Source organism: Urtica dioica, chromosome 8 (assembly GCF_054948205.1).
Source record: "Urtica dioica subsp. dioica isolate 48M chromosome 8, U.dioica_male_clone48M_v1_H2, whole genome shotgun sequence".
In the NCBI taxonomy this organism is placed as follows: domain Eukaryota; kingdom Viridiplantae; phylum Streptophyta; class Magnoliopsida; order Rosales; family Urticaceae; genus Urtica; species Urtica dioica.
Genome location: NC_142763.1, coordinates 11,413,945 through 11,441,754, shown reverse-complemented (window position 1 = coordinate 11,441,754; position 27,810 = coordinate 11,413,945). Strand labels below are relative to the sequence as shown.

The window sequence follows — 27,810 nt, the reverse complement described above, 5'->3', positions numbered from 1 at the left end:
GTCAAGTGAATCTAAAAGTGGAATCACCTAGCTCTCATTGTCGTCCTACATTTCCAAGTGTAAGAACAAGTATGCATTTGGCCATCATAACATGTTCTTAGTATACTTGACATCTCAAGCCTAATAAAAATTAACTTTAATTTCATAATTCATTTTTAAATACATGATCAATGACTTAGTTTAAACATCTTTAACCCGGACTAACACTCTTCAACGAGACTTATGGCACAAAAGCGATTTTGAAGAGAAACTAAGAGATATGGAGCACATATTCCAATTACCGAAAACATATTTCATACACAAAACTACATGTACTACGCACATACACTAAACATATTTCAGTAACTATATATCTTTATGTCTCGAGGAGAATAAGCTAGCCTACTTTTGGAACAAGATTTTCGAGAGACTTACATGTGTTTCACCCCTAAACAGTTTCTACTTATGGCTCACATACAAACCACTTCCTAAATTAGCACATATTCAAAATATATATTGTAATTCCTAAGTCTGCATAAACAACTAAATTTGGGCTTTGATACCATTGATTTCATCACAACTCGAGAGGTGACTTTCATACATTTCTCATTTTAAAACATTCAACATAGAAACTAAAAACATATTTGTAAAGAGAAAATATAGTAATTTATTTTAAATAGCTACATCATATATTACATATTGGAAAACAAGAGAAGCGAGAGTACTAAAGTTCATTTCTTTTCTTTTTACATATGTATATTATTCGTATATTTGACCTAAAATTAAATAAATAGACGTTTGAAATTACAGACGGAAAAAAGTGAAAACATGCATGATGATTAATGTTTTATATATATCTAACAGTTTAACCAGACTTATTCCACAAAAATAATAATCAATATAAATCGCTTTATAAAATACACAAACTTCTAAATATAAACTTGCTCATTGCAAGTGATCTTTAATTTATTGCTTGCACTTGTAACTTTGCTTCATGAAAGAAAAGCAAAATAACTCTCTTTGTGGTGAACCGGTGACTATTGGAACGAATAATCTTTGGTGGTAAGTAATAGGACAAAAAACATCACACCGATTTGAAATGGTTACTTGGTTAATGAATATATGTATAGCATATACATAGACCTAAGAAATCTATATTTATCTACATTGTAAAAATCATATTAGTTCCTACCAAACAAGGCATAAAAACAGTAGAGGGTTCCATACAAATCTGGAAGAAGAAGAAAAAAATTCCCATGTAAGCCTAGTTCTTCATAAAATGTTCAGATATGAAAAGGTGAACTTAAGTGGGTCAAAGCCATGAAGTACTCTTTTAACTAACTTTAAATAACTACTTCAAAACGGTCAATTCCTGAGCTTCATACAAGATTTTATACACAGACACAGACACACAGAGAAAAGACACCATAGTTTTATCTTATGTCAGGCCTTCCCTTAACCAACACAGTCACCTTATTCCCTTCCTCGGACCTCAAAAAGCTACGAAGCTCCTTGGCATCGTTAGTCATTCCGTTGAGCGTGTAGGCCTTGATCATGGTCCTGTAAGTGACCCTATCAGGCTCGCACCCGAGCTCCTTCATGATCTCGATCACGTCCTTCATGTCCGCGAAGAGGCCGAGCTTCCCGTACGCGTCCACAAGGCAGTTGAAGAAAATCGTGTCCAAAGTCACGTCGGAATTCTCGGCGAATCGCAGCACGGCCCGGATCTTCTCGGCCCGGCCCGCCTGGGCGTAGGCCCGCACGAGGGAGCAGAGCGTGACGCAGCTGGGCTTGATCCTCTCGGACCGCATCAGCCTGAAGAGGTGTTCCATTTGGCCCAAATCCCCGGCCCGACCAAACGCGTCGATGACCACGTTGTACGTCACGAGGGTCCACGAGAAGTGGCGCTCCGTCATGTAGCGCATCACCGCGCTCATCTTCGGGTACTCTCGGGCCTTTGCGTACGAGTCCAACAAGATGTTGAAGGTCTTGATGTTGGGCTCGATCCCGGCTCCGCGGAACTTGTCGTAACACCTTTCCATGGTCTCGATCTGACCGATCCCGCCGAAGGCTCTCAGAGTGGAGTTCATGGTCCACACGTCGGGCCGGCAGTCCTCTTCCAGAAGCATTTCCACTATCACCGATTCCATCTCTGCAAACCTTTTTCATAAGAGGATTAGTAAAAGGATGAAAGTTACTCCATTTTTGTTCAAAATAACTACAAAAGAATAATATACCTTTCTCTTTTCATTGTAGTTTTTATCTGCAGAATTAATGTTCTAAATTGCTGCACAATTGTACCCTCGCTTTTCAATATTTACATATCTTACACCCTTGATATATCATATTTCTACAAAATTTAGATATTATTCCACAATTTTACTACATGGAAAATGATAATGTCTTCAGAGACATTAAAAATAAATTTAGATGGTTACGAAGTTAAGGTATAAATAGTACTACTTTTTTTATGTAGTACAATTGTGGACAAGGTAAATATTTGCAGAAATATAAAATTTTGGCATAAATATGCAGAAATAAAAATTGTGCGGAAAAGTACAAGTTCATAGAAATTTAAAAATTTAGGGTATAACTTTTGCAAGAATGAAAAAAAATGATGTATTTTTTAATGGAGTTTACCGTAGTTTTATGTTGAAAAATTCAACTTGTTTCATCTTCAAAGCAGCCCTAGAATTTCAAATGGCAAGGGAATTCTGGGAAATTACTTTTTAGCTTTCCCGTAAGAGTCGATGAGGATGTTGTACGTGACCGTGCTTGGTCTGACCCCGGAAGCTTCCATGTCAGATAGGAGGGCTTTTACTCTGTCGAAATCGTTGAAATGGAGGCACGATTTGATGAGTACCGTGTAAGTGTGGACATCGGGCTGGCAACCCGGGATTTTCTTCATCACTTCAAGGAGCGAAAACGCCTGATCGAAGAGACCGCTCCGTCCGTACGCAGACAAAAGCGAAGTGTACGATTCGGGGCTCACATCACAACCTTCTTCGATCATGGCCTCGAAAAGCTCACGCGCCTTTTCGGGTTGCTTGCATTTTCCCAGCATCACGATCAGCTTAATGTACACGCCGGGGTATGGCTTGTACCAAAGCTGCTCTCGCATCAGCTCAAAAACCTTCAAAAAAGGATAGTGTATTCTGTGCCATGAGAGGAGTTGAAATACTAGCATTCAAACTTGTATACTCTTCATTTGCCTTTTTTATTTATTTAAACCTCATTCCAAATAATCCAGCTATAGTTTTCTCATCCGTTCTCCACAAAATGCAGATTTCCTATCTATTCATTCGCAGTACTATAACATCACTAAACTCAAACGACATTTTCAAAACCAAAGTTCATGGAGCTCTAATCACATGCCATAAAAGGACAAGTACAACAGGAATTTGATTATTCAAATACATAACAGATTCGAGATACTAGCAGACACAATACAACTATACAGTCCCTTGTTATTTGTTTCTTAAGCAAATGCTCAACTTCCAATCACATTGATAGTCTCATATCTGAACCAATTAAGCTATAACTTTCTCACATTTTCACTTCCAAACTGCCAATTTCACATCCACTTATTAACCATAATATTAAAACAGCAGTCAACCCAAAAACAAAGGTTTTCAGAGACAAAATTGATTCTGAAATATAGAGAAGTCCATGCCATAAGAGGACACGAACAAACATATATTTAATTACTCAAATGCATCAGGGATTTGAAATGCTATCAGACACAGCTATACACGCCCTTATTCAACTCTAATTAGCTTCTCTATTACATCAATAGCATCATATTCAAATTGCCTATTTCCATACCGGCGATTCCAAAAACAACAAAAATTAAATTCCGAAAATCAAAGCTATTTAGACATTGCCGAGAAGTAAGTCTGACCTTGATAGCCGATTCCCAGCGCAGAGCAGTGATCCTCTCGTGGAGAGCTTCCAAGACGGTCCTTGGAAGAAGCTTCTTGGAGTTGTTCGGCCCTCCTTTCTTCTCAATCACCGCTTTGGTAGCTTCTCTGCGGAGAATAATGGAAATCGCCTTCTTCGATGCGATCTTTCTGTTCACCTCTTCTTTCCTCTCCTTTGCTTCTTTCGCTTTTAGGCTCTCAATCTCCGCAAGAGCTCTTCTTTCTCTGCTCGACTGAGTCAGCGCGTAACTCGTCGAAGATGGGGATGGAACGGCGAGTTCGCCCCCGGCGAGTTTCGTCGGCGGTCGGCGGTTCAACGGCGGAGGGAAAGGTTGGGCGGGACTTCCTAGTGAAGCCATTCAGTTTCTGGTTTTTTTTTTTTTTTTCTTGCTCGGATAAGTGAGGTTGTAGTCATTTTGTAATCAAAATTTGTTATAAATATCCGAAAAAAAACGACATGAAATTCATTGATATATTATTAAGCTCAATATTAAAAAAATGAAAAAAAACACACATTTTTGTCTTGTATTTTCTCTCCTTCTTAGTCGTCGTCATAAAAAATTAGCAGTGTGTATGGTCTAATCCGATCAAATCGATCTCCAACTCGATCGTATTGTTTTAAACGGTTTGAAAAATTAAAGACTGAACCATATCGTTAAAATGAACGCTGCAAACATTTTAATGCATTTGATTTTTAGCTTATAATGATTTGCCGAAAATTGCAAACATGGGTGCAAAGTGCTAATATCTGATAAATATAACAATTTTGTCATTCTTTTATGTACGCATATGTGATCTTAGTCAACGGATTATTTTCTGCTCGTATCGTATCACGTACAGTGGCGATAGTTACTCGAAAGTGATAAAGAAAATATCTCAAATATTTCTCCGTTCCATAAAAAAAAAATTATGAGCTCCAATCTTAAATTTTTGGGGGTGATAATACATAAATTGCTTCAAACATAGAGAAACGTAGCTTTCAAGAGACCATCTATATCCATATCCATTTTTTTAAGTATCAGTTTATATACATATATTATATCTATAGGCATGTTTGGCGAGTACACCCTCTTGGTACTTATTTGAACGACTTAGATTTTGTAAAAATCCATAATATGGTAAATATCTTCCAAGATTTTGCTCGTGAAACACCCTATAAAGATTAAAAACATACTCAACGCGACTTCGTAATCTTGCTTGAGGAGAACTTAGTCAAGATGCAAAGTCAAAATTTGTGCCACATAAACCGTCTACAAATAAGTTTTTCTAGCAGATGTTCTGAACTTACCTAGGAGGTCACTTTTAAAGGCTTACCAATGGATGTGCATAAAGCTCTAAGTCATCCACAAGAGGAAGTTAAAGCGACCAAGTCTTATTAGGAGAGTGACTCAAGGTCACTGAGATTGCCACATCAGCATCAATCAGGACAGCTAGACTGACATGAGTGTGAGCAGTAATGAAAATGAATGCTAGCGTGCGCAGGAAGGTCCTCACACGGACGATCAGCCTACGTGTATCAGAAGCAAGCGTCAGTTAGAATAAACTACTCTAGAGTTAGGTAGTTAGAGTCAATGTAACTAGAGTTAGAAGTTAGTTACAAGTTAGATCTGAAGATTGTAATTCATATAAAACTTTGCTCATTAACACAGAGTAACTCTAGTTATATTAATTCTAACTACCTAACTCTAGTGTAGTTTATTAACTGACGCTTGTTTCTGATACACGTAAGTTGATCGTCCGTGTGAGTATCTTCATACGCACGCTAGCATTCATCTTCATTGCTTTTTTTTTTTTTTTTTTTGAGGGAACCTTGCATTCATTAAACACAGTCTGGGGTATTAACATCCCCATTCATACAGTCTTTTAGCCACGGTGGGCAAGAGAACAGAGTACAATCAGAGATTACAAGGTTTGCACGGAGCTTAGCAATCCGGTCAGCCATGGTATTGCAGTCCCTAGGAATCCAGGAGCAAAGAGTGAGACCCGCCGTTCGCCCGAGCTCGGAGCAGATGTCCCGCACTATAGGGCCTTGAAGCCCCCTGGTTTGTGTCCCATTAATCAGCTGCTCACACTCATGCCAACCTAATTGTCCTGAGTGATGCTAATGTGGCGCTGATGTGGCAATCTCAGTGACCTTGAGTCACTCTCCTAATAAGTCCAACACATAAGGATGCCACAATTTACTATTACGATAGTCCCCTTATCTCAAGTCCCATTATCTCCTCGAGCGTGAACGATGTGAATATATGAAATAGGATAACTTATTAAGTTCTTTAACATATTTACAATGTACGTATCTAGAATTCTAATCAACCAATATTGAATTAATGTCCAGTTGTTGTTAAGCTCCATAAAGATTTTATGAAAACCGCGACGGATAAGATATAAGCCCTTTAGAGTGAGACATGCTTCATTTGAGGGAAGGTTTTGAAGAAGGAAGTAATTATTATTTATTTACTAATAACTAGCTAAATAAGGTGATTATCATGGCTAAGCTTATCATTTATTTAAAAAATTAGTTTTCGTCGTGAAGAAGCTTGAGCGTGCACATAATGGTCTCGCTACCTTAAGTGACCCGTGAAGGCCGAGATAACCGGAGCCAAAATAATTACTAACATAATTAGTACATTAATAACAACTATTAACGGAATCGCAGCTAAAATTACGAGAAACCGATCACATTGTGAATTGGGGTTTATTGTTCAATCAAATCTAGCAACAGAATGGCTTGATTGAGTCTAGTTTTTGGAGCCACCAACAAAACCGCCGGTTTTCCTTTCTATGCCTCCCTGAGCCGCTTTCCTAGCCGCCTTTTCTTGAAGTGCTTTTGCATCCCTATAAATTCACTCCCCAAAAAAAAAAAACAATATTTTTGAATTACCAATTACAGACAATTAGCTTTAAGAAAAAGACTGTTTGCCACAGAGTAAAATTATTTAGTTAAATAATTAGATTTGTACCACAAAAACATCATAGATACATACATTTTTCAGTGTTACGAGTTACGACTATAATGTTATTTAAATTTTTAAAACTCAATACTTTCCTTTCCCACCTCACCTTCAAATTAACTATAAGTGATTATTTGTCATTTAATGTAATTCATAATCAAGTGCAAGGAGAAAACCATAAGAAAAAAAATTCGAGAGATAATACGATGTTTAAATTTGCTGTTTATACTTAATTTTATGAAGAAAAAAAAATTCAATACAAATCTAATCTAAAAAAAAAAAAAAAAAATTGAATATTATTTATAATACTTGCATAAACTAGGATGGAAGAAATAACCTAATTGAAGAATAATTTTTTATCAATAAATAGAGAAAAAGCATATGACATATATCAGTATCCCAATTATTTCAGTCAAAAGCACAAGAGAACAAAATTTAAGGTAATAACCTGATTGTAGCTGAAAATTAATTCAAATCAACCTCTATCAAACCAAATTACCAAACTTAAGATGTTAAAAGACGAAGTAGACCCACCTTTCTCGTCGCTGTTCAGGGGTTAAACCGTCATTTTTAGGATTCTTAGTCTTGTTGCCTGATCTTGCCTGAGCTCTTTCCCGGTCTCTGTCTCTCTGGTTTCCGCGTTTCGCTTCGGTCAAAGAAAAACATAAAACGACAAACACGCACGAAGTATCACACATGGAAACATTATATATATAACATATATTAATAACTTCTAAATACCAATCTTCTCTAAACCAATTAGATCCAGGGAATATAAGAATAAAAGAATCGAAGACCAATCCAAAGGATATGAGACATTGTAGAGCTGAACCAAGCCAAACAACAATACCCAGGAGAAAATCGAAAGAAAAAAAAAATAGAATAAGAATGATCAATAACCAATCAATGTATGTACCGAAACAATAATCAAAGAATAGAGATAAAATTCATGAAGAAACCACACCTTATAAGCGATCTTTCGATAGCTAATTTAAAGTTTCGTATAGAAGTCTTTGAATACAGAGATGGCGTCGATGATGAGCCTTTATAAGGAAGATTCTTTCTAAAAACCAGGTGATGCCATGGAAGTCTCGAGAAGCCATGAGATAATATTACAATTTGGGTTTGAATCAGATGCATCTGGTATAGCGTCTTATCGTGTGCCATAACATTAGTTGTATTTTGACCGTTTACAAACAGTGCTTTGTTTGGGCCGATTTAGGTACTGAAGCCCGTTTGCAACAAGAGACCCAACTCCAAAAATTAATGGGGATTGCCTCTAGCCTTTCTGTGGGCCTGATGTCTGGAAAAACAATTAAATAATGGAACAAAAAAAAACTATTAAAAATAACTAAAGGAGTCAAAATAATCAATGTTTAGTTCATTATATAAATTAGCCAATAAACCATATTTATCAATTTGATCAGACAAAAATACCCTTCATGAAAATAAAAAGTTACCAAATATAAATTAATCAACAAAAATAAAAATAAATAAATGAAAAATATTACAATAAATAACTCTTCCATTAATAGATTAAACAATTTCCCATAAATACGAAAAATATTACGAGATCTTCACCGCCGAGTCAACTTGCTCGCCGTTTCCGACTTGAGCCACCGATTTTCTGGTTGGAAACGCAAAGCATCTCTTGCTTTCGCCGCCTCCGACTCCCTCCAAATTTTCCACTCGGAATGAACGAATTAACATGAATTGATAAGAATCAACACGAATTAACACTGAACGTCCTACCATGAATTAACACAAAATTTATCATTCTCTTCATCCTTCCCGAAGGCTGAAATCATACCTATATCTCGACGAAGTCCATTCACACAAATATATCAACATTAACACAAATTAACGTAGACATTAACACAATTAAACACAAATATATTGATCCACAAACACAAATACGATTGCATAAATACAAATATACCGACATATTGCCTCTGGACGAGTTCTTTTCATTTACGTGATTATAATGGATTTCACTCACCGGCACTAAAGAACCTGACCTCAGAGGATCCGCGCGTAAAGGAATTGCGGGGCCTTGATGAAACCCGACAGATATGGTTGGGAAGGCGAAGCTCGTAGGATGCACCACGCTCGAAGAGACAATCCTGGCTCCAAGGGTGTCGGAGCTCAAGCCTCTACGGAACGCCAGACCCGAAGCCATGCGTGACTCTCCCCGAAATGTCATCCCGGAGCCCTCGTCAACACTCGTGGGAGCGCACCAGTCGTATTTGGAAACAACGTACCCTGGTCGCTCGAAGCTCCAGAAAATGAAAAAGCCGACGGTCGCGTGGAACGTCGGCGAAGTCAAGCACAAGCTCCCTCCGTTGCGAATCCGGCGTAGATCGACGCCCACTGCATGTGTCAGGAAGGAACTTTCGCTCGGGATCGGGACAGAACTCTCCGCTTGGATCTGAAGCTTGCGAAATCTCCGAAGTAGGATAGTTGCACGAATTGAGGAAGCTTGTTGACGGATCTGAAACTCGCCGGCCACTGTCGAAGAGAGCTCCCAAGTCTCGAAGAGGTATCTTCGCGTCGAGCTTCGGAGACGAAGGACCGATTCGCGTCGCATTCGTCAGGGGTAGGGCACGGCCATGACCGAGAGAGCATGCGAGGAAGAAGTTCAGTGATGGTGGCTTTCACTCACCAGCACCAAAAAATCAGACATCAGAGGATTGGGGTTGAGAAAGAGAGAGATCACGTAATCTTGAAAATTCAAATTGTAATTGAGAAGAAATCTATTGATAGTAAACACAAAAATCTGGCAGTGATTTCGCACGATCGTCACAATTGACTTCCGTTTTTGTACAAATAACACCTTATATTCTCAGCATGGTTATTTTGGACAAAAAAAAAAGGGTTGAAACGCCACATCATCAATTTTGACTATTTTTTAAAAAAATTATAAATGTTGACTAATACGTAATATTAATGTTTGAGTTTGGCTAGTCCGTCTAATTTTTCAACAAATAATTAACAGTAAGTTAAAATGATTAATGTGATATTATTCAAAATTTAACATATAAGAGTCTGCTAATTTGTTGATGACACACTAATACGGGTCCTATAATGAGTACATATAAATCCATCATCCTATTAAAATGGGAAGAGACTTACTTTTAGTTATTTGAAACCAAGTAGATTGGATTCTATCATGCATACTTCATTGCAAATCTGCAATACCTTTCTATTCACACTCCTACTAAAAAGAATCAGTGTGTAGCTTTTGAAAAAGTGCATATAAGCTATCTATATAGTTTGACAAAAGTAATTTAAATATGTGTTTGACAAAAGTAATTTACTCTATCTCCCATAATTACAGATGGTCCACACGGGTGTGGTGTATGGCGTGCTTAAAGAGTGCAGAGCCAAAGCTTGAATTATGGTCACAACTCACAACTCGCACAACTACTCTTAAAGTGAGGGGATTAGATAGATAGATAGCTAGCATTTTCACAACTAGAATTAATAATGCAACTTTTAGCCATCATTTCTTATACGACCAATGTCTCTTCCCACTTCATATGAAGCCCCCACCTCCACCTGCCTACGTGCATGATTATCATTAAATAGTCATTACAAATGAATAGAACAACGATATAATAATAGCTAAAATATGTCTAATAGGCAATATAGCAAAAACCCTACAAGTTTATGTAATTTTTTTTATTTGTTATTTTAAATAACAAGTGTATGTAATTTAAGTCATATAACAAGTTTATGTAATGAAGATCATGATGTTATATGTTTCTTTTTACTTTTATTTTTATTTTTATTGTATATGTATCAAGAATTTATAGTGAAACTTGGTTTTAAAACCCTAATAATATGTTAAATCCTTAAATTTGCGAGGCGCATTTGAGCTCTTTTATGGTCAAAACTTGTTAATTAGCATCCAAATTATCGATTTGACTAGTTCTGTTTTAGGAAATAAAAAAAAAAAACGAGTTAAATAATGAACTAAGGGGTTGTTTGGTAACGTTTTTATTTTTTGTTTTTTGTTTTTAAAAATAAAAAAGTGACCAAAAACAAAAAAAACGTGTTTGATAAAGTCATTTTTGTTTTTTGTTTTTAAAAATAAGTGAGAGAATAAAACGAAAACTGGAGAATAAAATAACTTGTTTTCAAAATTTTTAAAAACAAAAACTCAAAAAATAGGGCTTCGTTTTATTGATGCAGGGTTTTTCCGGTCATAACCATACGAACACAGACATAATATGGGTTTCGGAAAGTCAATGATCGTTCTTCTCATCGTCTTCTTCTCCGGCGCCACCGCCGCAATCGCCGTCGCCGGAAACTACAACGGCTCTTCCGTCCCGAACATCGAATTCCCCGACCACGCGACCTTCAACTCCGGCGCCGATTGCTCTGATCACACCCAACCAAAACCACCACCGCAACAACAACCAGTGAAGCTCCATCTCCGCCGCCACCGAGCCGGATCCGACTCTCCGAGAGACTCCGTGGTGAGCTCCACCACAAGAGACCTCTCCAGAATCCAGATTCTACACCGGAGAATCGCCGAAAAGAAGAACAAAATCAAGAGCACAGACGCGAACAACCAGAATCACCAGAACCACCACCACAGCCTCTCTAGCTCGCCGACTCCGTCGCCGGAGCCTCCGAGAGATGAACTGCGGCGAGGGAGGTTCGTCGTCGGTTGAGGCGCGGCGGAAGATGCCGATCGGCGTGTTTGACTTTGACATGTGAAATGTACAGCGAATTTATTTATTATTTTATTAATTTTTTTAGGGGTGTTTTGTAAATGTGAATAAAGACTCTCTCTCCGGGTGTTGTACTGTAATTTATTATCACCAAAAAACAAAAATATGTTTATCAAACATGTTTTTATTTTTTATTTTTAAAAATAAAAAACAAAAACACGACTAACAAACATGTTTTTATTTTTTAAAAATTAGAAAACAAAACAAAACATAATTTGTATTTTTAAAAACAAAAAACAAAAATGTTACCAAACAGACCCTAAATTTGTTATAATTCGAGTATTGAGGATCAATTAGCAATGAATTCAATAATAATTCTAAAGCCTTCTGTCCCAAAGACCCATTTTCAAGATAAGTAGTTGACTATAGAGATGGCATTAATCTGGCTTTATAATATATGTCATCTAACATTGACAATGCAAGTTTCTTTTTAAAAAAAAATATGAGTTTCAAGCTAGCTAAGCATGTGAAGTCATCAATATTGGATCAATTGAGATAAAATATTTGTGGTCGATATATATAAAACTAAAGAAGATTCTTTTGTACACCTTAGCAATTATTTAAAACCTTTTAACTTTGGACATTTGTTTTATAAGCGTCCATATTTACGAATAAATAAATATTACGTATAATCTGCTTATAAGATAACATATCATACGCCATTCTAAATATTCCCATTTCTATATTATTATGACTTCAACCACCCAACTTCCTATCTAGAAAATCTAAGTTTGAACTTGTTTATGAAAGGCCAAATTCGGGATTTAATTTCTGAATTATCACAAAATATCCAATAAAACCGGTGTACGTCATCGTCTTTTATAAATACTCCTTGTTGAAGTTGGTTACTAGTTTAACACCAAATATAATTTCAGTTCAACGCCAGAATTGGATACTACAAAATGGATTTGAAATTGAGTTTTATTAAGCAAAGCGTGTGAGCAAGTCATCTGACAATTTGTACCCATTATCCTACCTTAGATCAAGCTGTAATGGAATATATATTAATGTATGTATATATAATACTGCAAGTTTTGTATTTGTTTTTCAATTTAGCGTTTGTGTTTAATCATATCGTAGTCAGAAGTTAAGTAAACGATTGATAAACTATGTTAATTAATAATATGGCTAACCATATGACTAAGAACGACACCATTCATGATTTTTGGTGTTACTATTGGAACAATTTACACCATTTATGGAGTTTTAGGGTTAATTCAATTATTGTCGTTGACACTGAAGTTTTGTGGGTAAACTATTAATCAACCTAACTGTCTAGTACGACAACGACACTTACAGGGGTTTTTTTTTTTATTGGAATGTTGAAGTTTCCTTTTAGTCGTATTGTAATTTAAATTATTTTGATTTTTACTAATGACGGTTTCTCAGATGTTTTAGGCTTATTTTATAATATTCTTGTTGTAATTCTGAAAAATTGTGGAATTCTATGATAAGAATCGAACGCTCATTTTAGATTTATGACATGGATTAAGATTGAGAACCCAATGCGTGTCTTGTCCGAGATAAAACAATATTTAAAAAAAACTTTACGAGTTCTTCTTCCTCCATTCTTATTTTTCAATCTTCCTCCAATGAGTATATCTCTTCTCGTGCAAAAATAAAATGGCTTTAAAATTGTTTGGCAACTATGATATACAAACACCATTGACTGAGTACAATTAGATTTCGAATACTTTCTGGATGAATCAAACTTTGAAGGTTGCGTTAAACAAAAGATCACGTTTAAAAAGCGGTACGTGTTATGCCGTCGTTTTCACAACGTAAAAACGACACCCCGAAAGCAAAAAATGATACATCAAGTTCATACATAATGCACAAGCCCACAAGCAAACTCACGCACCAAGTTCCGAGTCAACACTCATGAAATATCTTTCAAAATACTCTCAAAGAATGTTTTCAAGCTAGACTTCTTGACAAATCTTCAAGACAAAGCCACAAAAATGACCACCCGGTCGACCAAATAAAAGACCACCCGGCCATTTTCACCCGGCCAAGACCACCCGGTCATCTTCACCCGGCCAAGAACACCCGGCCATTTTCACCCGGCCAAGAACACCCGGCCATTTTCACCCGGCCAAGACCACCCGGTCATCTTCACCCGGCCAAGAACACCCGGTCATCTTCACTCGGCCAAAATCACCCGGTCATCTTCACCCGGCCAAGACCACCCGGTCATCTTCACCCGCCAAGATCTTCACCCGGCCAAGACCACCCGGTCGTCTTCACTCGGCCAAAATCACCCGGTCGTCTTCACTCGGCCAAGACCACCCGGTCATCTTCACCCGGCCAAGACCACCCGGTCATCTTCACCCGGCCAAGACCACCCGGTCATCTTCACTCGGCCAAAATCACCCGGTCGTCTTCACTCGGCCAAAATCACCCGGTCGTCTTCACTCGACCAAGATCACCCGGTCGTCTTCACTCGGCCAAGACCACCCGGTCGTCTTCACTCGGCCAAGACCACCCGGCCATCTCCACCACCTAATCAAGTACTTTTCACCAAACTCCTTGGTCCCTATAAATACCTCATTCATTCACAACACAATGTAAGTTTCTCTCAACTTGTCAAAACTCTACAAAAATCTCACTACCACTTTCTCTCTCTAGAAAACATAGAGACAAGTATAAATTGTTTACCAAAAACACAATAAAACACGACTAATGTTGAGCGTCGGAGCACGCGCCGAGGGAAAACCCTCCGCGTCCCTCTAGATTCACATTTTCTTATGGTTAGGTGAAGGTGCAAGGATTTGAAGACCCGGCGAAGAACACGAAGAACGTGGAAGATCCAAAGACCCGGGACTCGAAGATCCGAAGACCCGGACACTTGAAGATCCGAAGAACACGATGAACACGAAGAACACAAACACGTGAAAAACACGGAGAACGTGGGAGATTTAAAGGGTTGAAGACTCAAAGAAACAAAGACTCGAGAACTCAATAAAGAACGTGAAGAACACGGTGAACGGGGAAGATCCAACGACCCGGAAACTCAAGGACCCGGAGACCCAAAGATCCGAAGAACAAGAACACAACGAGAAGATAAGAACTTCATCAAATCCAACCTACGTGCGGTCATAGGGTCCGGCCCTAGATCGAACCACGGACGGTTCTTAATGCTAATCCAAAAACGCGATTAACATTTTGGCGCTAGAAGGAGGGGTTCCCGAGAACAACCACGGACTCTTCATCAGCAAACTTTTTTCCTCTACGGAAAACCTTTCAATACAACGAAGATTGACCTCAAAGCTTTCTCCATGAAAGCTTTCCACCAGGACCTCCAGTCTTACATCAAAGGTCTTTGCCTTGGTGACTGGAGACTTTTTCCTAAACAAACTTCAATGGCCCCGGAATGGATACGGCCGAGACGATCCGCCCGGGCACAAAGACAAAATACTCCATGTCGAGGGCGACCGAGACGTCCCACCGAGACGTCCCGGTGAGATATGAAATCAACACCCCGGAACGGATACGACCGAGACGATCCGATCGGGCACGAAGAAAAAAAGACCCCAAGTCGGTGACGACCGAGACGTCCTGGTAAGACCCCAGAATGGATACGACCAAGACACACGCCTTCCGAGGCACGATCTTTCGAGATCTAAGTCTTCCGAGACTCACGCCTTCCGAGGCATGATCTTCCGAGATCTAAGTCTTCCGAGACTCAAGGTCTTCCGAGGCACGATCTTCCGAGATCTAAGTCTTCCGAGACTCACGCCTTCCGAGGCACGATCTTCCGAGATCTAAGTCTTCCGAGACTCACGCCTTCCGAGGCACGATCTTCCGAGATCTAAGTATTCCGAGACTCACGCCTTCCGAGGCACGATCTTCCGAGATCTAAGTCTTCCGAGACTCACGCCTTCCGAGGCACGATCTTCCGAGATCTAAGTCTTCCGAGACTCACGCCTTCCGAGGCACGATCTTCCGAGATCTAAGTCTTCCGAGACTCGGAAGATCTAAGTCTTCCGAGACTCACGCTTTTCGAGGCACGATCTTCCGAGATCAAAGTCTTCCGAGACTCACGCCTTCCGAGGCACGATCTTCCGAGATCTAAGTCTTCCGAGACTCAAGCCTTCCGAGGCACGATCTTCCGAGATCTAAGTCTTCCGACACTCACCCCTTCCGAGGCACGATCTTCCGAGATGCACACATTCCGAGGCACGATCTTCCGAGATCGGAGTAATCCGAGATCGAAGTCTTCCAAGACACAATCTTCCGAGATCGAAGTCTTCCGAGACACAATCTTCCGAGATCGAAGTCTTCCGAGACACAACTTTCCGATATCAAAATCTTTTGAGACTTGCGTCAACGAGACGCAGACCCCCACGAGGTCACATTTTACAAATCCATGCCACACAAAGCGCGTCTTTACGAGGTAAATCTCTTAGCCACAAGAGCAAACAGAAAGACATCAACAACAAAACTCTCGGGGAACACAAGACAAATTTCTTGCACGACAAGTCGCACAAGAAACTGGGGGGTTAATGTTATGCCGTCGTTTTCACAACGTAAAAACGACACCCCGAGAGCAAAAAATGATACATCAAGTCCATACATAATGCACAAGCCCACAAGCAAACTCACGCACCAAGTTCCGAGTCAACACTCATGAAATATCTTTCAAAATACTCTCAAAGAATGTTTTCAAGCTAGACTTCTTGACAAATCTTCAAGACAAAGCCACAAAAATGACCACCCGGTCGGCCAAATAAAAGACCACCCGGCCATTTTCACCCGGCCAAGACCACCCGGTCATCTTCACCCGGCCAAGAACACCCGGCCATTTTCACCCGGCCAAGACCACCCGGTCATCTTCACCCGGCCAAGAACACCCGGTCATCTTCACTCGGCCAAAATCACCCGGTCATCTTCACCCGGCCAAGACCACCCGGTCATCTTCACCCGCCAAGATCTTCACCCGGCCAAGACTACCCGGTCGTCTTCACTCGGCCAAAATCACCCGGTCGTCTTCACTCGGCCAAGACCACCCGGTCATCTTCACCCGGCCAAGACCACCCGGTCATCTTCACCCGGCCAAGACCACCCGGTCATCTTCACTCGGCCAAAATCACCCGGTCGTCTTCACTCGGCCAAAATCACCCGGTCGTCTTCACTCGACCAAGATCACCCGGTCGTCTTCACTCGGCTAAGACCACCCGGCCGTCTTCACTCGGCCAAGACCACCCGGCCATCTCCACCACCTAATCAAGTACTTTTCACCAAACTCCTTGGTCCCTATAAATACCTCATTCATTCACAACACAATGTAAGTTTCTCTCAACTTGTCAAAACTCTACAAAAATCTCACCATCACTTTCTCTCTCTAGAAAACATAGAGACAAGTATAAATTGTTTACCAAAAACACAATACAACACGACTAATGTTGAGCGTCGGAGCACGCGCCGAGGGAAAACCCTCCGCGTCCCTCTAGATTCACATTTTCTTATGGTTAGGTGAAGGTGCAAGGATTTGAAGACCCGGCGAAGAACACGAAGAACGTGGAAGATCCAAAGACCCGGGACTCGAAGATCCGAAGACCCGGACACTTGAAGATCCGAAGAACACGATGAACACGAAGAACACAAACACGTGAAAAACACGGAGAACGTGGAAGATTTAAAGGGTTGAAGACTCAAAGAAACAAAGACTCGAGAACTCAATAAAGAACGTGAAGAACACGGTGAACGCGGAAGATCCAACGACCCGGAAACTCAAGGACCCGGAGACCCAAAGATCCGAAGAACAAGAACACGACGAGAAGATAAGAACTTCATCAAATCCAACCTACGTGCGGTCATAGGGTCCGGCCCTAGATCGAACCACGGACGGTTCTTAATGCTAATCCAAAAACGCGATTAACAGTACGTAATATATATAATACACATGTACGTATTACTTCGAATAGCTATGCGGCGTTAAACGAAACCTTGAACTGAGCTCCTGAGTATAACTCCAACTGTAATGGTGACGTTAACAAAAGAAAATGAGAAAACGGTTAGCGCTAATTGTTTGAATTATTTTCTTAATTGTGATACACGTATGTTAGAATTTTGAACCTTGGAGTAGTAGTGAGCATTTGAAAATTTATTTTTGATTGGATAACGTCCAAAATAATAATTTGGAAGTTGGATATTCCACTTTCATATAAAGTTAATTGGACGGATCAGCACAAGTAAATAATAAAGTAGACAAGGTTAGTTGGACTCTATTAATTTGAATGTCTAATTTTTCATATTATTAATTTTTATTTTTTTTAATATTCTTGGCCATTGAATTTATATATTTTCGAGGTCTAATGGCCAAAATAATTGTACATTTTGTTATCATTTGACCTTCGAAATATAATTGTACTAAATTGTTCGAGAATAATATATATATTTTTGTAATTTTTTAACCATATCAAGTAGAAGTTAAGATTTGCAAGTTACCACAATTTTAACGGGGAAATGGAAAGTTGTTTGAGATGAAATTACTATCCAATGATCCCAAATTGCATGTACCCGAAAGCAATGGAAATTATAAAACTAGAGGGACCTTCTTTTCATGTCTCCCCATGAGAGTCGCTCCACTTCCCAATTCTCTTTTCTCCTTCTCTACATTGCCATTTCCCATCTCTCTCTCGATCTCTCTCTCTCCAAAAAGAAAGAGAAAACAGAAAGAAAAAAATAAAGAGAGATTTTACAGGCAAAACATAAAAAGAGAGAAAAATTAAGAGAAAGAGATCTCTATTCACGTTACAAAGGGAAATAAAGGGACTCATTTTAAAGGAGACCCATTTGATGGAGTCAGATTCTCTGTTCTTGTGTCTAAGTCTTAACCTTTTGATGGTGAGTGGTTTTTTTTATAATAAATTTGTTTTTATTATATAATATCCTAATAGTTGATATGATTTTCCTTCTTTTTTTTTTTCTTTCTTTTTCTTCTTCACATCAGACAATAAATAACATTTGATGGACTCAGTTTCATGTCGATTTTGTCTCATCTCTCTCTGTAAAAAAATGTCACATTTGAATTTACAGATTTATGGAAGTAATAATTGAACACGACGCGGTAATATCATATCGAAAGCTGAAAACAGCAATTCTGCCACAAGACGTAAGGTATCCAATGTCTGCTTTTTTATTTATCTAAATGATTTCTTTTCGTTTTTTAATCGATCATTTAAAACAAAATAATTATTTTGGCTTTGGAAGCTTTTGCATATTCGGCAGATCCGCTGGTTTTTTTATAAACCCCTGCCATTTTTCTTGATAGAGGTTGTTTCTGTAATTTTGGTTTTTTTTTTTTTTTTTTAATTCTTTCTCGAATGAAATGAGAATTGGATCGAAGCCAAAGCGATATAAATATTGTTTTCTTTGTTTTTTGTCACCATATAAGCGCTTCCCGAGAAAATCTCTAGGATCGCATAAACCAGAGCTCGAATGGATGGTTCTGATTCCTTAAAAATTTCCAAACGGAATTTTCCATTCTTCTTCTTCATTGTTGATGTCTGTCAATTTATGAATTGTTTCAATTGAGATTGTGCGGTGTTTGTGTATCCATGGAAGGTGGTGGAGCTAGGGTCAGGGCAGAGCTTAGCCGTCGATCGAGACTCACTCTCCTCGATCAGATGTCCGCCATCGCCGCCGACGGCCGAGAACACGCCGGCTTGACTCTCGACGACATCTTGAACTTGCACAAGCGAACCACCGCCGCGGCTCCTCCTCCTCCGCCGCCGCCGCCGCCGGAGACGCCGGGGAGAACGCTGCTCGATGTCATCAGAGACGAAGATCCGAAGGCGAGCTCTTTCAAAGGATTTGGAGGCAGCAGAGACAAAAAGTCATGGAGGTCGTTCAAGGAGCGCATTCGCCTGAGACGCTCCGGCTCCGGCGCAGCCTGGACTTCCTCCGTCCACGTTCCGACCTCCGATATCCTGGTCCCGACCAGTCGACCTCTCTTCGCGAGAGGAAACTCCGACCGCGCATTCTTCTCCGATTCGCCGCCGTCCACATCGTCCCCGCGGCGGAGGTCGCTGGAGATGGTGATGAGTCAACGACTCGGCGAGGACGAGACAGAAGGCAACGGCGCGAACAGCAACGGAAACCCTAGCCTGAGGCCTCAGATATCTCGCCGGACCTCGTGCCGATTCGGAGACGTTCCCTCGGTCGATTCAGACATCGCCGCGCCGGTGAACAGCAACGGAAGCTCAAACCCTAGTCTGAGGCCGCAGATCTCGAGAAGGCACTCGTTGAGATTCTCTCCGGTGACCGAGGACGCGCCGGAGCCTCCGCCGCCTCTACCGGAGCGCGACGGTTCGCGGCGGCTGTCGACGGTTCTGGCGGAGGAGAGGTCGCTGTCGGCGCGTGAGGCGGTGGCGGCGCAGGAGGCTGCAGAGGCGGCCTCGATGGCGGCGGCGGAGGAGGAAGCGGCGGCGGAGAGTGTAGCTCCGGCGAGGATGTCTCTGATGGATCTGCTGGAGGAGACTGACAGGCAGATGGGAGTGGTTGGATCAAGGTACTTGTTCGACGACGAGGAAGAGGAAGAAGAAGAAGAAGAGGCGGTGGAGACGCTGGTAACCGCGGTGGGAACGGCGGAGAAGAATTGCTGCGTGTGCATGGTAAGGCATAAGGGCGCGGCGTTTATCCCCTGCGGGCACACCTTCTGTAGGCTCTGCTCCAGGGAGCTCTGGGTCAGCAGAGGGAATTGCCCCCTCTGCAACGGCTTCATATTGGAAATTCTCGACATTTTTTAAATAAAAAAGATTAAAAAATATATTTTTAGTGAATTTTAAAAGGTTTGGAAATTGAGCTGGAAATTAGAGTACATAGAGAGAGAGACTACTGTTGTTGTATGAACTATGAAGTATTAACTGTTTGTTGTATCAGAGTAATTCCAGGACCAAAAATGTATTTCATTTCATTCGTAGTTTCAGAGAATCACCGACAGTATTCAACTTGAAATTCCTAGAATAAGTTTTTTTTTTTTTAATTTTTTTTTTTATAGTCTAGAATTTGTTTCAGTTAAAACAAAAATTGATATTGATTTTACTTGTTTCAATTTCATGGCTTTTGTTGGGTTGTATTTAAATTAGTTTTAGAGGTTCGAAAGCTTGATTTAAAATTTATTTTATTTAGATAATATGGTCTACGTAATTGAGTAGTTGCTTTGTTAAGTAATAGTTTTTCAGTGATTATATGTTAATTTTTTTACATTTGAGAGCTTATAATAAATTATGACAATTGTCGCATTTTTGTAAGTTCATAAAGCAGAAAGCCATATTAGTTCAACTTCAAAAGTTGGCCTTATTTTTTTTGGGGTTAATAAATTTCGATAAATTAATGGTGTTGCGTCAGTATATACTATATGGCGTAATTGGCGTTATTAATTATCTTTGAATAGGAATTTTCATGAACATAAATAAAGAATGGAGCGTCAATAAAAAAAACAATAAATAAGTTCACGCATTCGATTTCCATGCTACGTGTCGTAGTCAGTCAAGTACTGCTAAATGTAAATTCACATAAGGTCTGGGACCACAGTATCTCTTATTTTTACAACCAACCAACCTAAAAAATATGTATACATACCACTTTTTTCTGTATATATTAACTTCGTCTTTAATTTTGCATAGAGAGAGCGAGGGACTTGTTTAAATTTTATACGGATATTGATGAGCCACTGCAAAGTTATTTCATTAGGTTATATTTATTTTGGTCAATTATGCCAACACATTGTTGAATTTGTAATGAAAACAAATAGATTTATCTTTATAACTTTCCTGGCTTACAAGCGGCTTGAAATTCACCACACATAATGATAATGTAGTACGCAAAATATGACCATAAAAATTGGTGGCAAAAAAGTTTGAATGAGTATTTGTTATACATAGTAACTCCAACACCACGTTAAATCAATACCTAAAATTTTCCTAGTATAATTTACACAGTATAGCCAAGTCCTAAAAACAATGTATAAATTATCTATCAATTTATTGATATAGAGTATAGACCACTTTCTTTCCATTTTGATCTAAAGAGCATCGTGAACAACTAAGCTGCGGATCAAATCGCTGAAAACCAACTTTTGGTTGCCTTGTTGTGAAGTTGGCCGTGACAAAGTTCAGGTTGCCTCACAATGTATATCTGATCGGCCTCGTTTTTTTTACTGTCCTGATTCCGATACCATGTCCACAAAGCCCAAGTCTCATTCTTCATCTGAAAGTTAATTCAAAATAACCAACAGTACAAAATTTAAGCTCAGATAGAAAGGGGATATGAAAAAAGGATGGCACATAATGCATAAAAGGCTATCTTTTGACATCGGTGGTCCTTAATCTGTTACACTTTGTCCCTTAAAATTAGTTATACTTCTTTTAGCACTCAATCCCCTAAATTTTTTATATTAAAAATTGGAATTAATTTTTAGCCCCTTGAATTAGTTACACTTTGGTATATTAAAAAAATTAGTTACACTTTGGCCCTTAAACATTTTCTTCGAGCATTCAAACCCCTGGATATTTTTTTTATTATGGACATTTTTAGCCCCTGTAAATTTTTTACATTCATAGATCCAATCGCTAATTATTTACTGAATATTTTTATAAAAGCAAAAAATACATGCAAGACTGCTACAAAATATATGTTTATATTTTTTATTTCTAGTATATTTTATGCAATAATTAGTGATATTTCTGAAATACGCGTTAGAAATTATCTATACGCTTTAAACTAGCAATTTTTTAGGGGCTAAAAATGTAAAAGAAAAAAGTTGTAGGGAGGTGGAAGCCAAAAAAAAAAAATCAAAATTAGGAACGAACTTGCAACTACTTAACAAGTTAATAGGCTACCGATGCCTTAAAGACTACGTAAAATCATAAATAGACTTGTATATAATATACCTCAAGGATTCCATGGCCAAAGCTGCTTTCTCTAAACGCGCTATATTCGGGTTGCCGGTCCCAACAGAACTTCCCTTTTGCCGGGCCGGACGAGAAGTTTGTCGCACAAAACCCGCCCATGAATGGATCAGAAGTGGTTGACGGGTCGGGGCAATTACCGAGCTCGTCAGCGTGTTCTGTTGCCATCTTTTCTCGATTCCCTCCGTCGCCGACAGTGATGTATAAAGGCCCACATGGGTCTAATGTGTAATTATAAACTCGATTTGTCCGCTCATAGGCATGAACCTGAGGAAAATTATTTGTTCCAAGGAAAACTATTGTCATATTACATTAACAACATTATAATATTTTTTGGGACCCCACAATAAGGGACAGCTACAACTATCCCTGATTTTTTTTTATTTATTTGACTAACTCTTAACTAAAATAAGATATTAACCCATGCTTATAAAATTATACTAGAAAGTTTAAAAAATATTTTAAACTCCTCTGCAGGGTTACAATTTGACCCCTCCCAAAATTTCTATCTGATATTTTCCCATATAATTTTATTTTTGACATGACACACCCTAAAGTTTGATTTCTTGCTCCGTCCCTTGCCCACTTATTGAGACTCACAGGTTCTTAGTAACCGATGAACCAATGCCCTGACCACCGAGGCTTGCTAAATTACTCTGTACTGCATATATAGAAAGAAAAATCAAAAGTCTTCAAAGAGGAAAAAAAAAAGTACTTACATGTCCATTGAATACAATGTCAACGCCATAAGAGTAAAGTAGTTCTTCCATCGCAACTCTCATACACTCGGCCTCTCTGTAATGAGCTTTATAAGTGGAGTACCACGGTGGATGCCAAGCAGCCACAAGCCACGGGGTCGTTGATCGGTCCACATTCGCCAAATCTCGCTCCAGCCACTTGTATTGGTCCGCTGTATTCGAAACACAAATTCAGATCAGTCAATGAAGACTCAGATCGAAATAACAGATTTCCCGATCTTGTTTCGTAAATAATTTAGGTAAACTCGAGATGATTTCTTACAACAACAACAAAAAAAAGAAAAAGACGAAGAAAGAAGTGGTCTACCCGACGTATCGTAGGCGATGTAAGCCCCGAGCATGACAAAATGGATTCCTCCGGCGTTAAAAGAGTAATAGAACGTTGACGAAGAGCCACTCTCTTCGGACGGGAATGCGAACCGCGAACTGTAAGCCACGAAGGTCTGGTTCTGAGCCTGTTCTTCGATCTCATGGTTGCCTTCTAAAACCATCAGCGGAACTCTCGAAACTAAATTCTGCATAAACCTGTGAGAAGAAATTGCACAGGCTCTCAATATAAGAAAAGCCCAACACATAAACGGAAAACAGGCATAGCATATTATTTTTCTTTACCTCCCCCAATAATCCCAACGAGGCTGATAGGTTTCGTGAATCGGAGTTTGCGAAAAGGAGCAAGAGTAACAATCTGAGCTAGTCCCGTTTGTGAGGTAGAGGTTCGCGTAACTCACGTCACCGACCAAAATGACGAGGTCGGGTTTGTTGCTCGTGAGGTGAGCGATAGTGGTGGTCGTATTGTATGTCAGACCGAGATCTCCCAGGATTGCGATCCTCTTCGGGTAGCTCCGGGGACTAGAGACAGGCATGGTTTTGAAATAGTAAATTCCGCTCATTTTCCGTATAGACGGGTCTCCGCACCGGTAAAAGTAGAGAGTATTCGGTTCCAATCCTACACGATCAGATTACAAAAAAATGATAAGAATCCTCGATCGAAAAGAGGAGATCGTGCTTAAAGAACCTTTTAGCCGAACGTGGTGGATGATCCCAGAAGTGTAATTTTGGAGGCCTTGGAAAGGATAGAGTTGGCTGTAAATAAGAGAATGCCCTTCGGCTTCATGTGTTAATGGATGTCTGAGCTTTCCGTAGTGAACGACACTCGATACACTTTCTGGGTCCATCGGTGTAATGTTAAAGCCTATTTGGAATTCCCCTGAAGAAAAAAAAAAAACAAGCACTGGGTTTATATTTGGCATGCCAATTCAATGTAGCTAAACTAGACTTGGTTCAGATTGATTATGCGTTGAAATATAGTTCCAATGTTTAAATAGATTAAAATACGGTTTTAGCCTAAATTTCAGACTCACTTCATTTCCTCTGTTATGATTTCTGGAACTAAATGACAGGAAAAGTACATATAGTGAAATTCATTCAAGACCATTTCAACCCGAGTTCTCGTTTACTCAAAACATGCATTTACAAAAAAAAAAAAAAAAAAAAAAAAAAAAAAAAAAAAAAAAAAACGCTATTGAATTTAAAAAAACACATAAATTATGTCCGATCACTACTAATATGTTTCGAATTCTGATTCTCGTTCAAATTAAAAAAATCAAACTATTACGTAGAAGCACTGTTGTTCAAATTTCTTATTCGAAGTAATAAATGCAGAGCGTGCTCAAACAATTTAAGAACCTGTAATCCATGAAATCCAAACGGAATCGTAGTCGGAGGAGAGAGAAACTGTGATTTGCTCCGGCTCGAATTCCCGGGCACGTGGACGAACCCTAGGATCGGAGTCTGGCAAATCAACGGCGTTCCCACGCAATTTGACGTCGAAAGGGGCTGTGAAGGGCTCGAAAGGCCCGTCGAGAGTCGTCGGAATCCGATCGCCGCCGACGATCCCGGTAGGTTTCGACCAGGCCAGGCCAGCTAAGACGACGAAGAACAGAAAGAAGAGTTCACAGCTCCGAGGAAAAGATGCCATATCCATAGCGCCAAAAGATAAGAAAGAGCAACTGTAAAATGATATTCAATATTTATATAGACGGAGAGAGAGAGAGAGAGAGAGAGAGAGAGAGAGAGAGAGAGAGAGAGAGGAATGTGCGAATATTCGAAAGTGATAAAAGTTAGTGCTTGATTGACACAGAAAGAGACGAACGTGTGAGGAGTTTGGTTAGTCTCCCGAGGCGCTTAGTAGCCGTTAGCGCCAATTCTTTTTGACTGAAGGGCATATTTTGAGAAATTACAGATAGGCCCCTTACAACTTTTTTTAATAACAAATTACCCCATGAAATTCTAAATGATTTCATGAATCTTTCCAACTTTAAAGCGAAAAATACAATTGCATGACTTTATGAATGTTGTTTATTTATTATTCGTTCATCGGTATTAACAAATTTCCATACTTTACATATCTAAACTCATAACTCTAAAATTATCGGTGATATAATACTCATGTTATTTTTAATCATAGACTACAGAAGAATCGAAGATAAATAACTACAAAGATACATGTAAATTTGTATCCCAAACTAACTATTAATATACACATAAGTAGTTTAGTATCATCTATGGTGTGGACTATGTAGTATAAATTATAATATTGGCATCGGATATTTACTAGCATCGTTTGATGTTAGAACTGAAAACGTCGTATTCGATCGATGGTAGATGGATACATGTGTCGAATTATGTGAATTTTTTTTTTAATTTTTTTTATAGATAATATCTAAATGAAGTGGGAATTAAATTGGATTTGAATCTATGATTTATTGTAGAAATGACGTGATTTGATCAGATGGCAACACATGTCACTAGTACAAATAGTGCGATGGACTTAAACGACTGTCGTGCAAGGTTTTAACTTTAAATCTTGAGTTAGAAGTCAAAATCATAGGCACTCGAGTAGGTACAATTTAATGTAATGTATTTTATCTTGTGGTTCATGAATCATGTTCAACTTGTAGAAGATAGTACTTGTTTCATTTTATTCATACTATACAAGTAATAGAAAATTTATTATTGAAATCCAAATAATTTGTACCAGAAGAACTTGTGATGATGATGGTCATCTCTTTGTGGTACCTAATTCATCAGACTTGATTCCTGGTTCATTTTTTTTGTTTATTTCGAATTGGTCAGAACTTGTGTTGGGTCATGTTTTCAAGTTTTGTATAACGGTCATGTTTGTAAGTTTTTCTCTATGTACACTTTATTTCTGCTTCAAAAGAACAGAAAAATAGTAAATTTAAACGTTTGACATTATTAAATAACTAACGTTTGATAAATCTTAAGTAAATAACCGTAAATAATGACGTGATCTAATACATAAACGTGGTTATTTATCTAAGATTTATGTCTGTAAATACATGAAAATGACTAATTACCTAAGATTTACTAAATGTTGGCTATTTAACAATGTCAAGCATTTAAATTGACTATTTTTCTAATGGACCAACAAAAAAATAAAGAATGTTTCGTTCTATTCTAAGAGCAAACCCTAATACTAAGACTTACTAAGTGGGAGCGCAAAGATAATATATTCTTATCATATATAACTTTTATGTCACTATTTCCACTAAATAGTTTAGCATGGGCTACTCTAAAAGTTGCCTGTTATAGTATATTTTAATGTGTGTTTTTTTTAATTTATCGTCACTTATAATTTCACTATATATATATATATATGAAAAAAATTGGTGAGCATTGACAAGTACAAGCACTATTGCCCAAATGAATATGGAGATCTAAGTTGTACCACAAAATGTAATGGACAACCTAAATCGCCCTCCACCTAAGCATGAACAATCTTCATCGAAGTTGCCCTCTAAGTACGCAGAGAAATCGTATGTATTATCAGTAACATTCATGTATTCTAAACTAGTAATTTGCATGTGAAGAATCAAATCTTCCAAAATGCGCGAAATTATTCAAGTGATTATTTTTTTACGATAGCTAATACTATGGCAAAACTGTGGATTAGGAGCAACTTTAGTGGTGATTAACAACTACTAATCATACACAAGTTCCTGCTAAAATTCGTTTGGCAAAGACCTCTGCGCACCCACACCAGCCTAATGATGCGACGCTAATATCATTAATAACGATTAAATGTCGCTAATCTTTGACGAAGACTAGCTTAGGATATTGGTAGCAGCGATTAGCCGCCATTAATTAATGGTCTCCCATCATTTTGTGGAGACTCGTTACTAACATCTAGTTGCGATTCTTTGAAAACGACCAGTTGGATATGATCTGAACTGGAATCGAGAAACAATAAGTCTGTATAAGGGTACATGGTATAAGAGCAAGTTCTAACCCGACCTGTTTTGACCACCAAAAACCAACAACAAGATCCTACATCCCCCAAGTTACTGTTTAGGATTGAAAACATCGACAATCAAGTTTGAAGGAAAGTGTTTGCATTCTTCTTAGTTATTTGGTTATTTATCAACTTCTGTTTAGTTATGAAAATCAGATATTTTTAGTTTAATTTATTCCGAGTATTTAGGAGAATAGAATCTTGAATTTTAGATTTCATTTTCGCTTTCCTA

At 38.8% G+C, this 27,810-nt stretch overlaps 4 protein-coding genes across 7 annotated transcripts; 1 reads left to right on the top strand and 3 right to left on the bottom strand.

The window, feature by feature from the left end:
* Positions 1-1,151: 1,151 nt before the first annotated feature.
* LOC149388097 (Pentatricopeptide repeat (PPR) superfamily protein) lies at positions 1,152-4,318 on the bottom strand. Its single transcript, XM_089624721.1, has 3 exons — positions 3,881-4,318; positions 2,706-3,112; positions 1,152-2,139 (listed from the first exon to the last, which is right to left on the bottom strand). Exons 1-3 carry the CDS (start codon positions 4,256-4,258, stop codon positions 1,413-1,415), a joined length of 1,512 nt encoding a protein of 503 aa, XP_089480847.1. The 5' UTR covers positions 4,259-4,318; the 3' UTR covers positions 1,152-1,412.
* A 2,238-nt stretch (positions 4,319-6,556) lies between these two features.
* Positions 6,557-7,947, bottom strand: LOC149388096 (uncharacterized). 2 transcript variants are annotated; one of them, XM_089623581.1, is made up of 4 exons: positions 7,815-7,947; positions 7,664-7,676; positions 7,385-7,491; positions 6,557-6,734 (listed from the first exon to the last, which is right to left on the bottom strand). In XM_089623581.1, the coding sequence occupies exons 2-4, from the start codon at positions 7,667-7,669 to the stop codon at positions 6,638-6,640; spliced, it is 210 nt and encodes a 69-aa protein (XP_089479707.1). In that variant the 5' UTR covers positions 7,670-7,676; positions 7,815-7,947; the 3' UTR covers positions 6,557-6,637. The 2 variants fall into 2 exon arrangements, with proteins under 2 accessions (XP_089479707.1, XP_089479706.1); XM_089623580.1 differs by lacking the exons at positions 7,664-7,676; positions 7,815-7,947 and having other exon boundaries at positions 7,385-7,585.
* Positions 7,948-18,169: 10,222 nt separating this feature from the next.
* On the top strand, positions 18,170-20,750 carry LOC149388095 (RING/U-box superfamily protein). Of its 3 annotated transcripts, XM_089623810.1 has the most exons (3): positions 18,170-18,438; positions 18,631-18,711; positions 19,159-20,747. In XM_089623810.1, the coding sequence occupies exon 3, from the start codon at positions 19,221-19,223 to the stop codon at positions 20,340-20,342; it is 1,122 nt and encodes a 373-aa protein (XP_089479936.1). In that variant the 5' UTR covers positions 18,170-18,438; positions 18,631-18,711; positions 19,159-19,220; the 3' UTR covers positions 20,343-20,747. The 3 variants fall into 3 exon arrangements, with proteins under 3 accessions (XP_089479936.1, XP_089479937.1, XP_089479935.1); XM_089623811.1 differs by lacking the exons at positions 18,170-18,438; positions 18,631-18,711 and adding an exon at positions 18,756-18,867 and having other exon boundaries at positions 19,159-20,748; XM_089623809.1 differs by lacking the exons at positions 18,170-18,438; positions 18,631-18,711 and adding an exon at positions 18,900-19,039 and having other exon boundaries at positions 19,159-20,750.
* Positions 20,751-21,449: 699 nt separating this feature from the next.
* PAP15 (purple acid phosphatase 15) lies at positions 21,450-25,258 on the bottom strand. The gene is made up of 7 exons (XM_089623962.1): positions 24,950-25,258; positions 24,279-24,470; positions 23,876-24,209; positions 23,571-23,788; positions 23,225-23,415; positions 22,488-22,772; positions 21,450-21,804 (listed from the first exon to the last, which is right to left on the bottom strand). Exons 1-7 carry the CDS (start codon positions 25,245-25,247, stop codon positions 21,652-21,654), a joined length of 1,671 nt encoding a protein of 556 aa, XP_089480088.1. The 5' UTR covers positions 25,248-25,258; the 3' UTR covers positions 21,450-21,651.
* Positions 25,259-27,810: the final 2,552 nt, after the last annotated feature.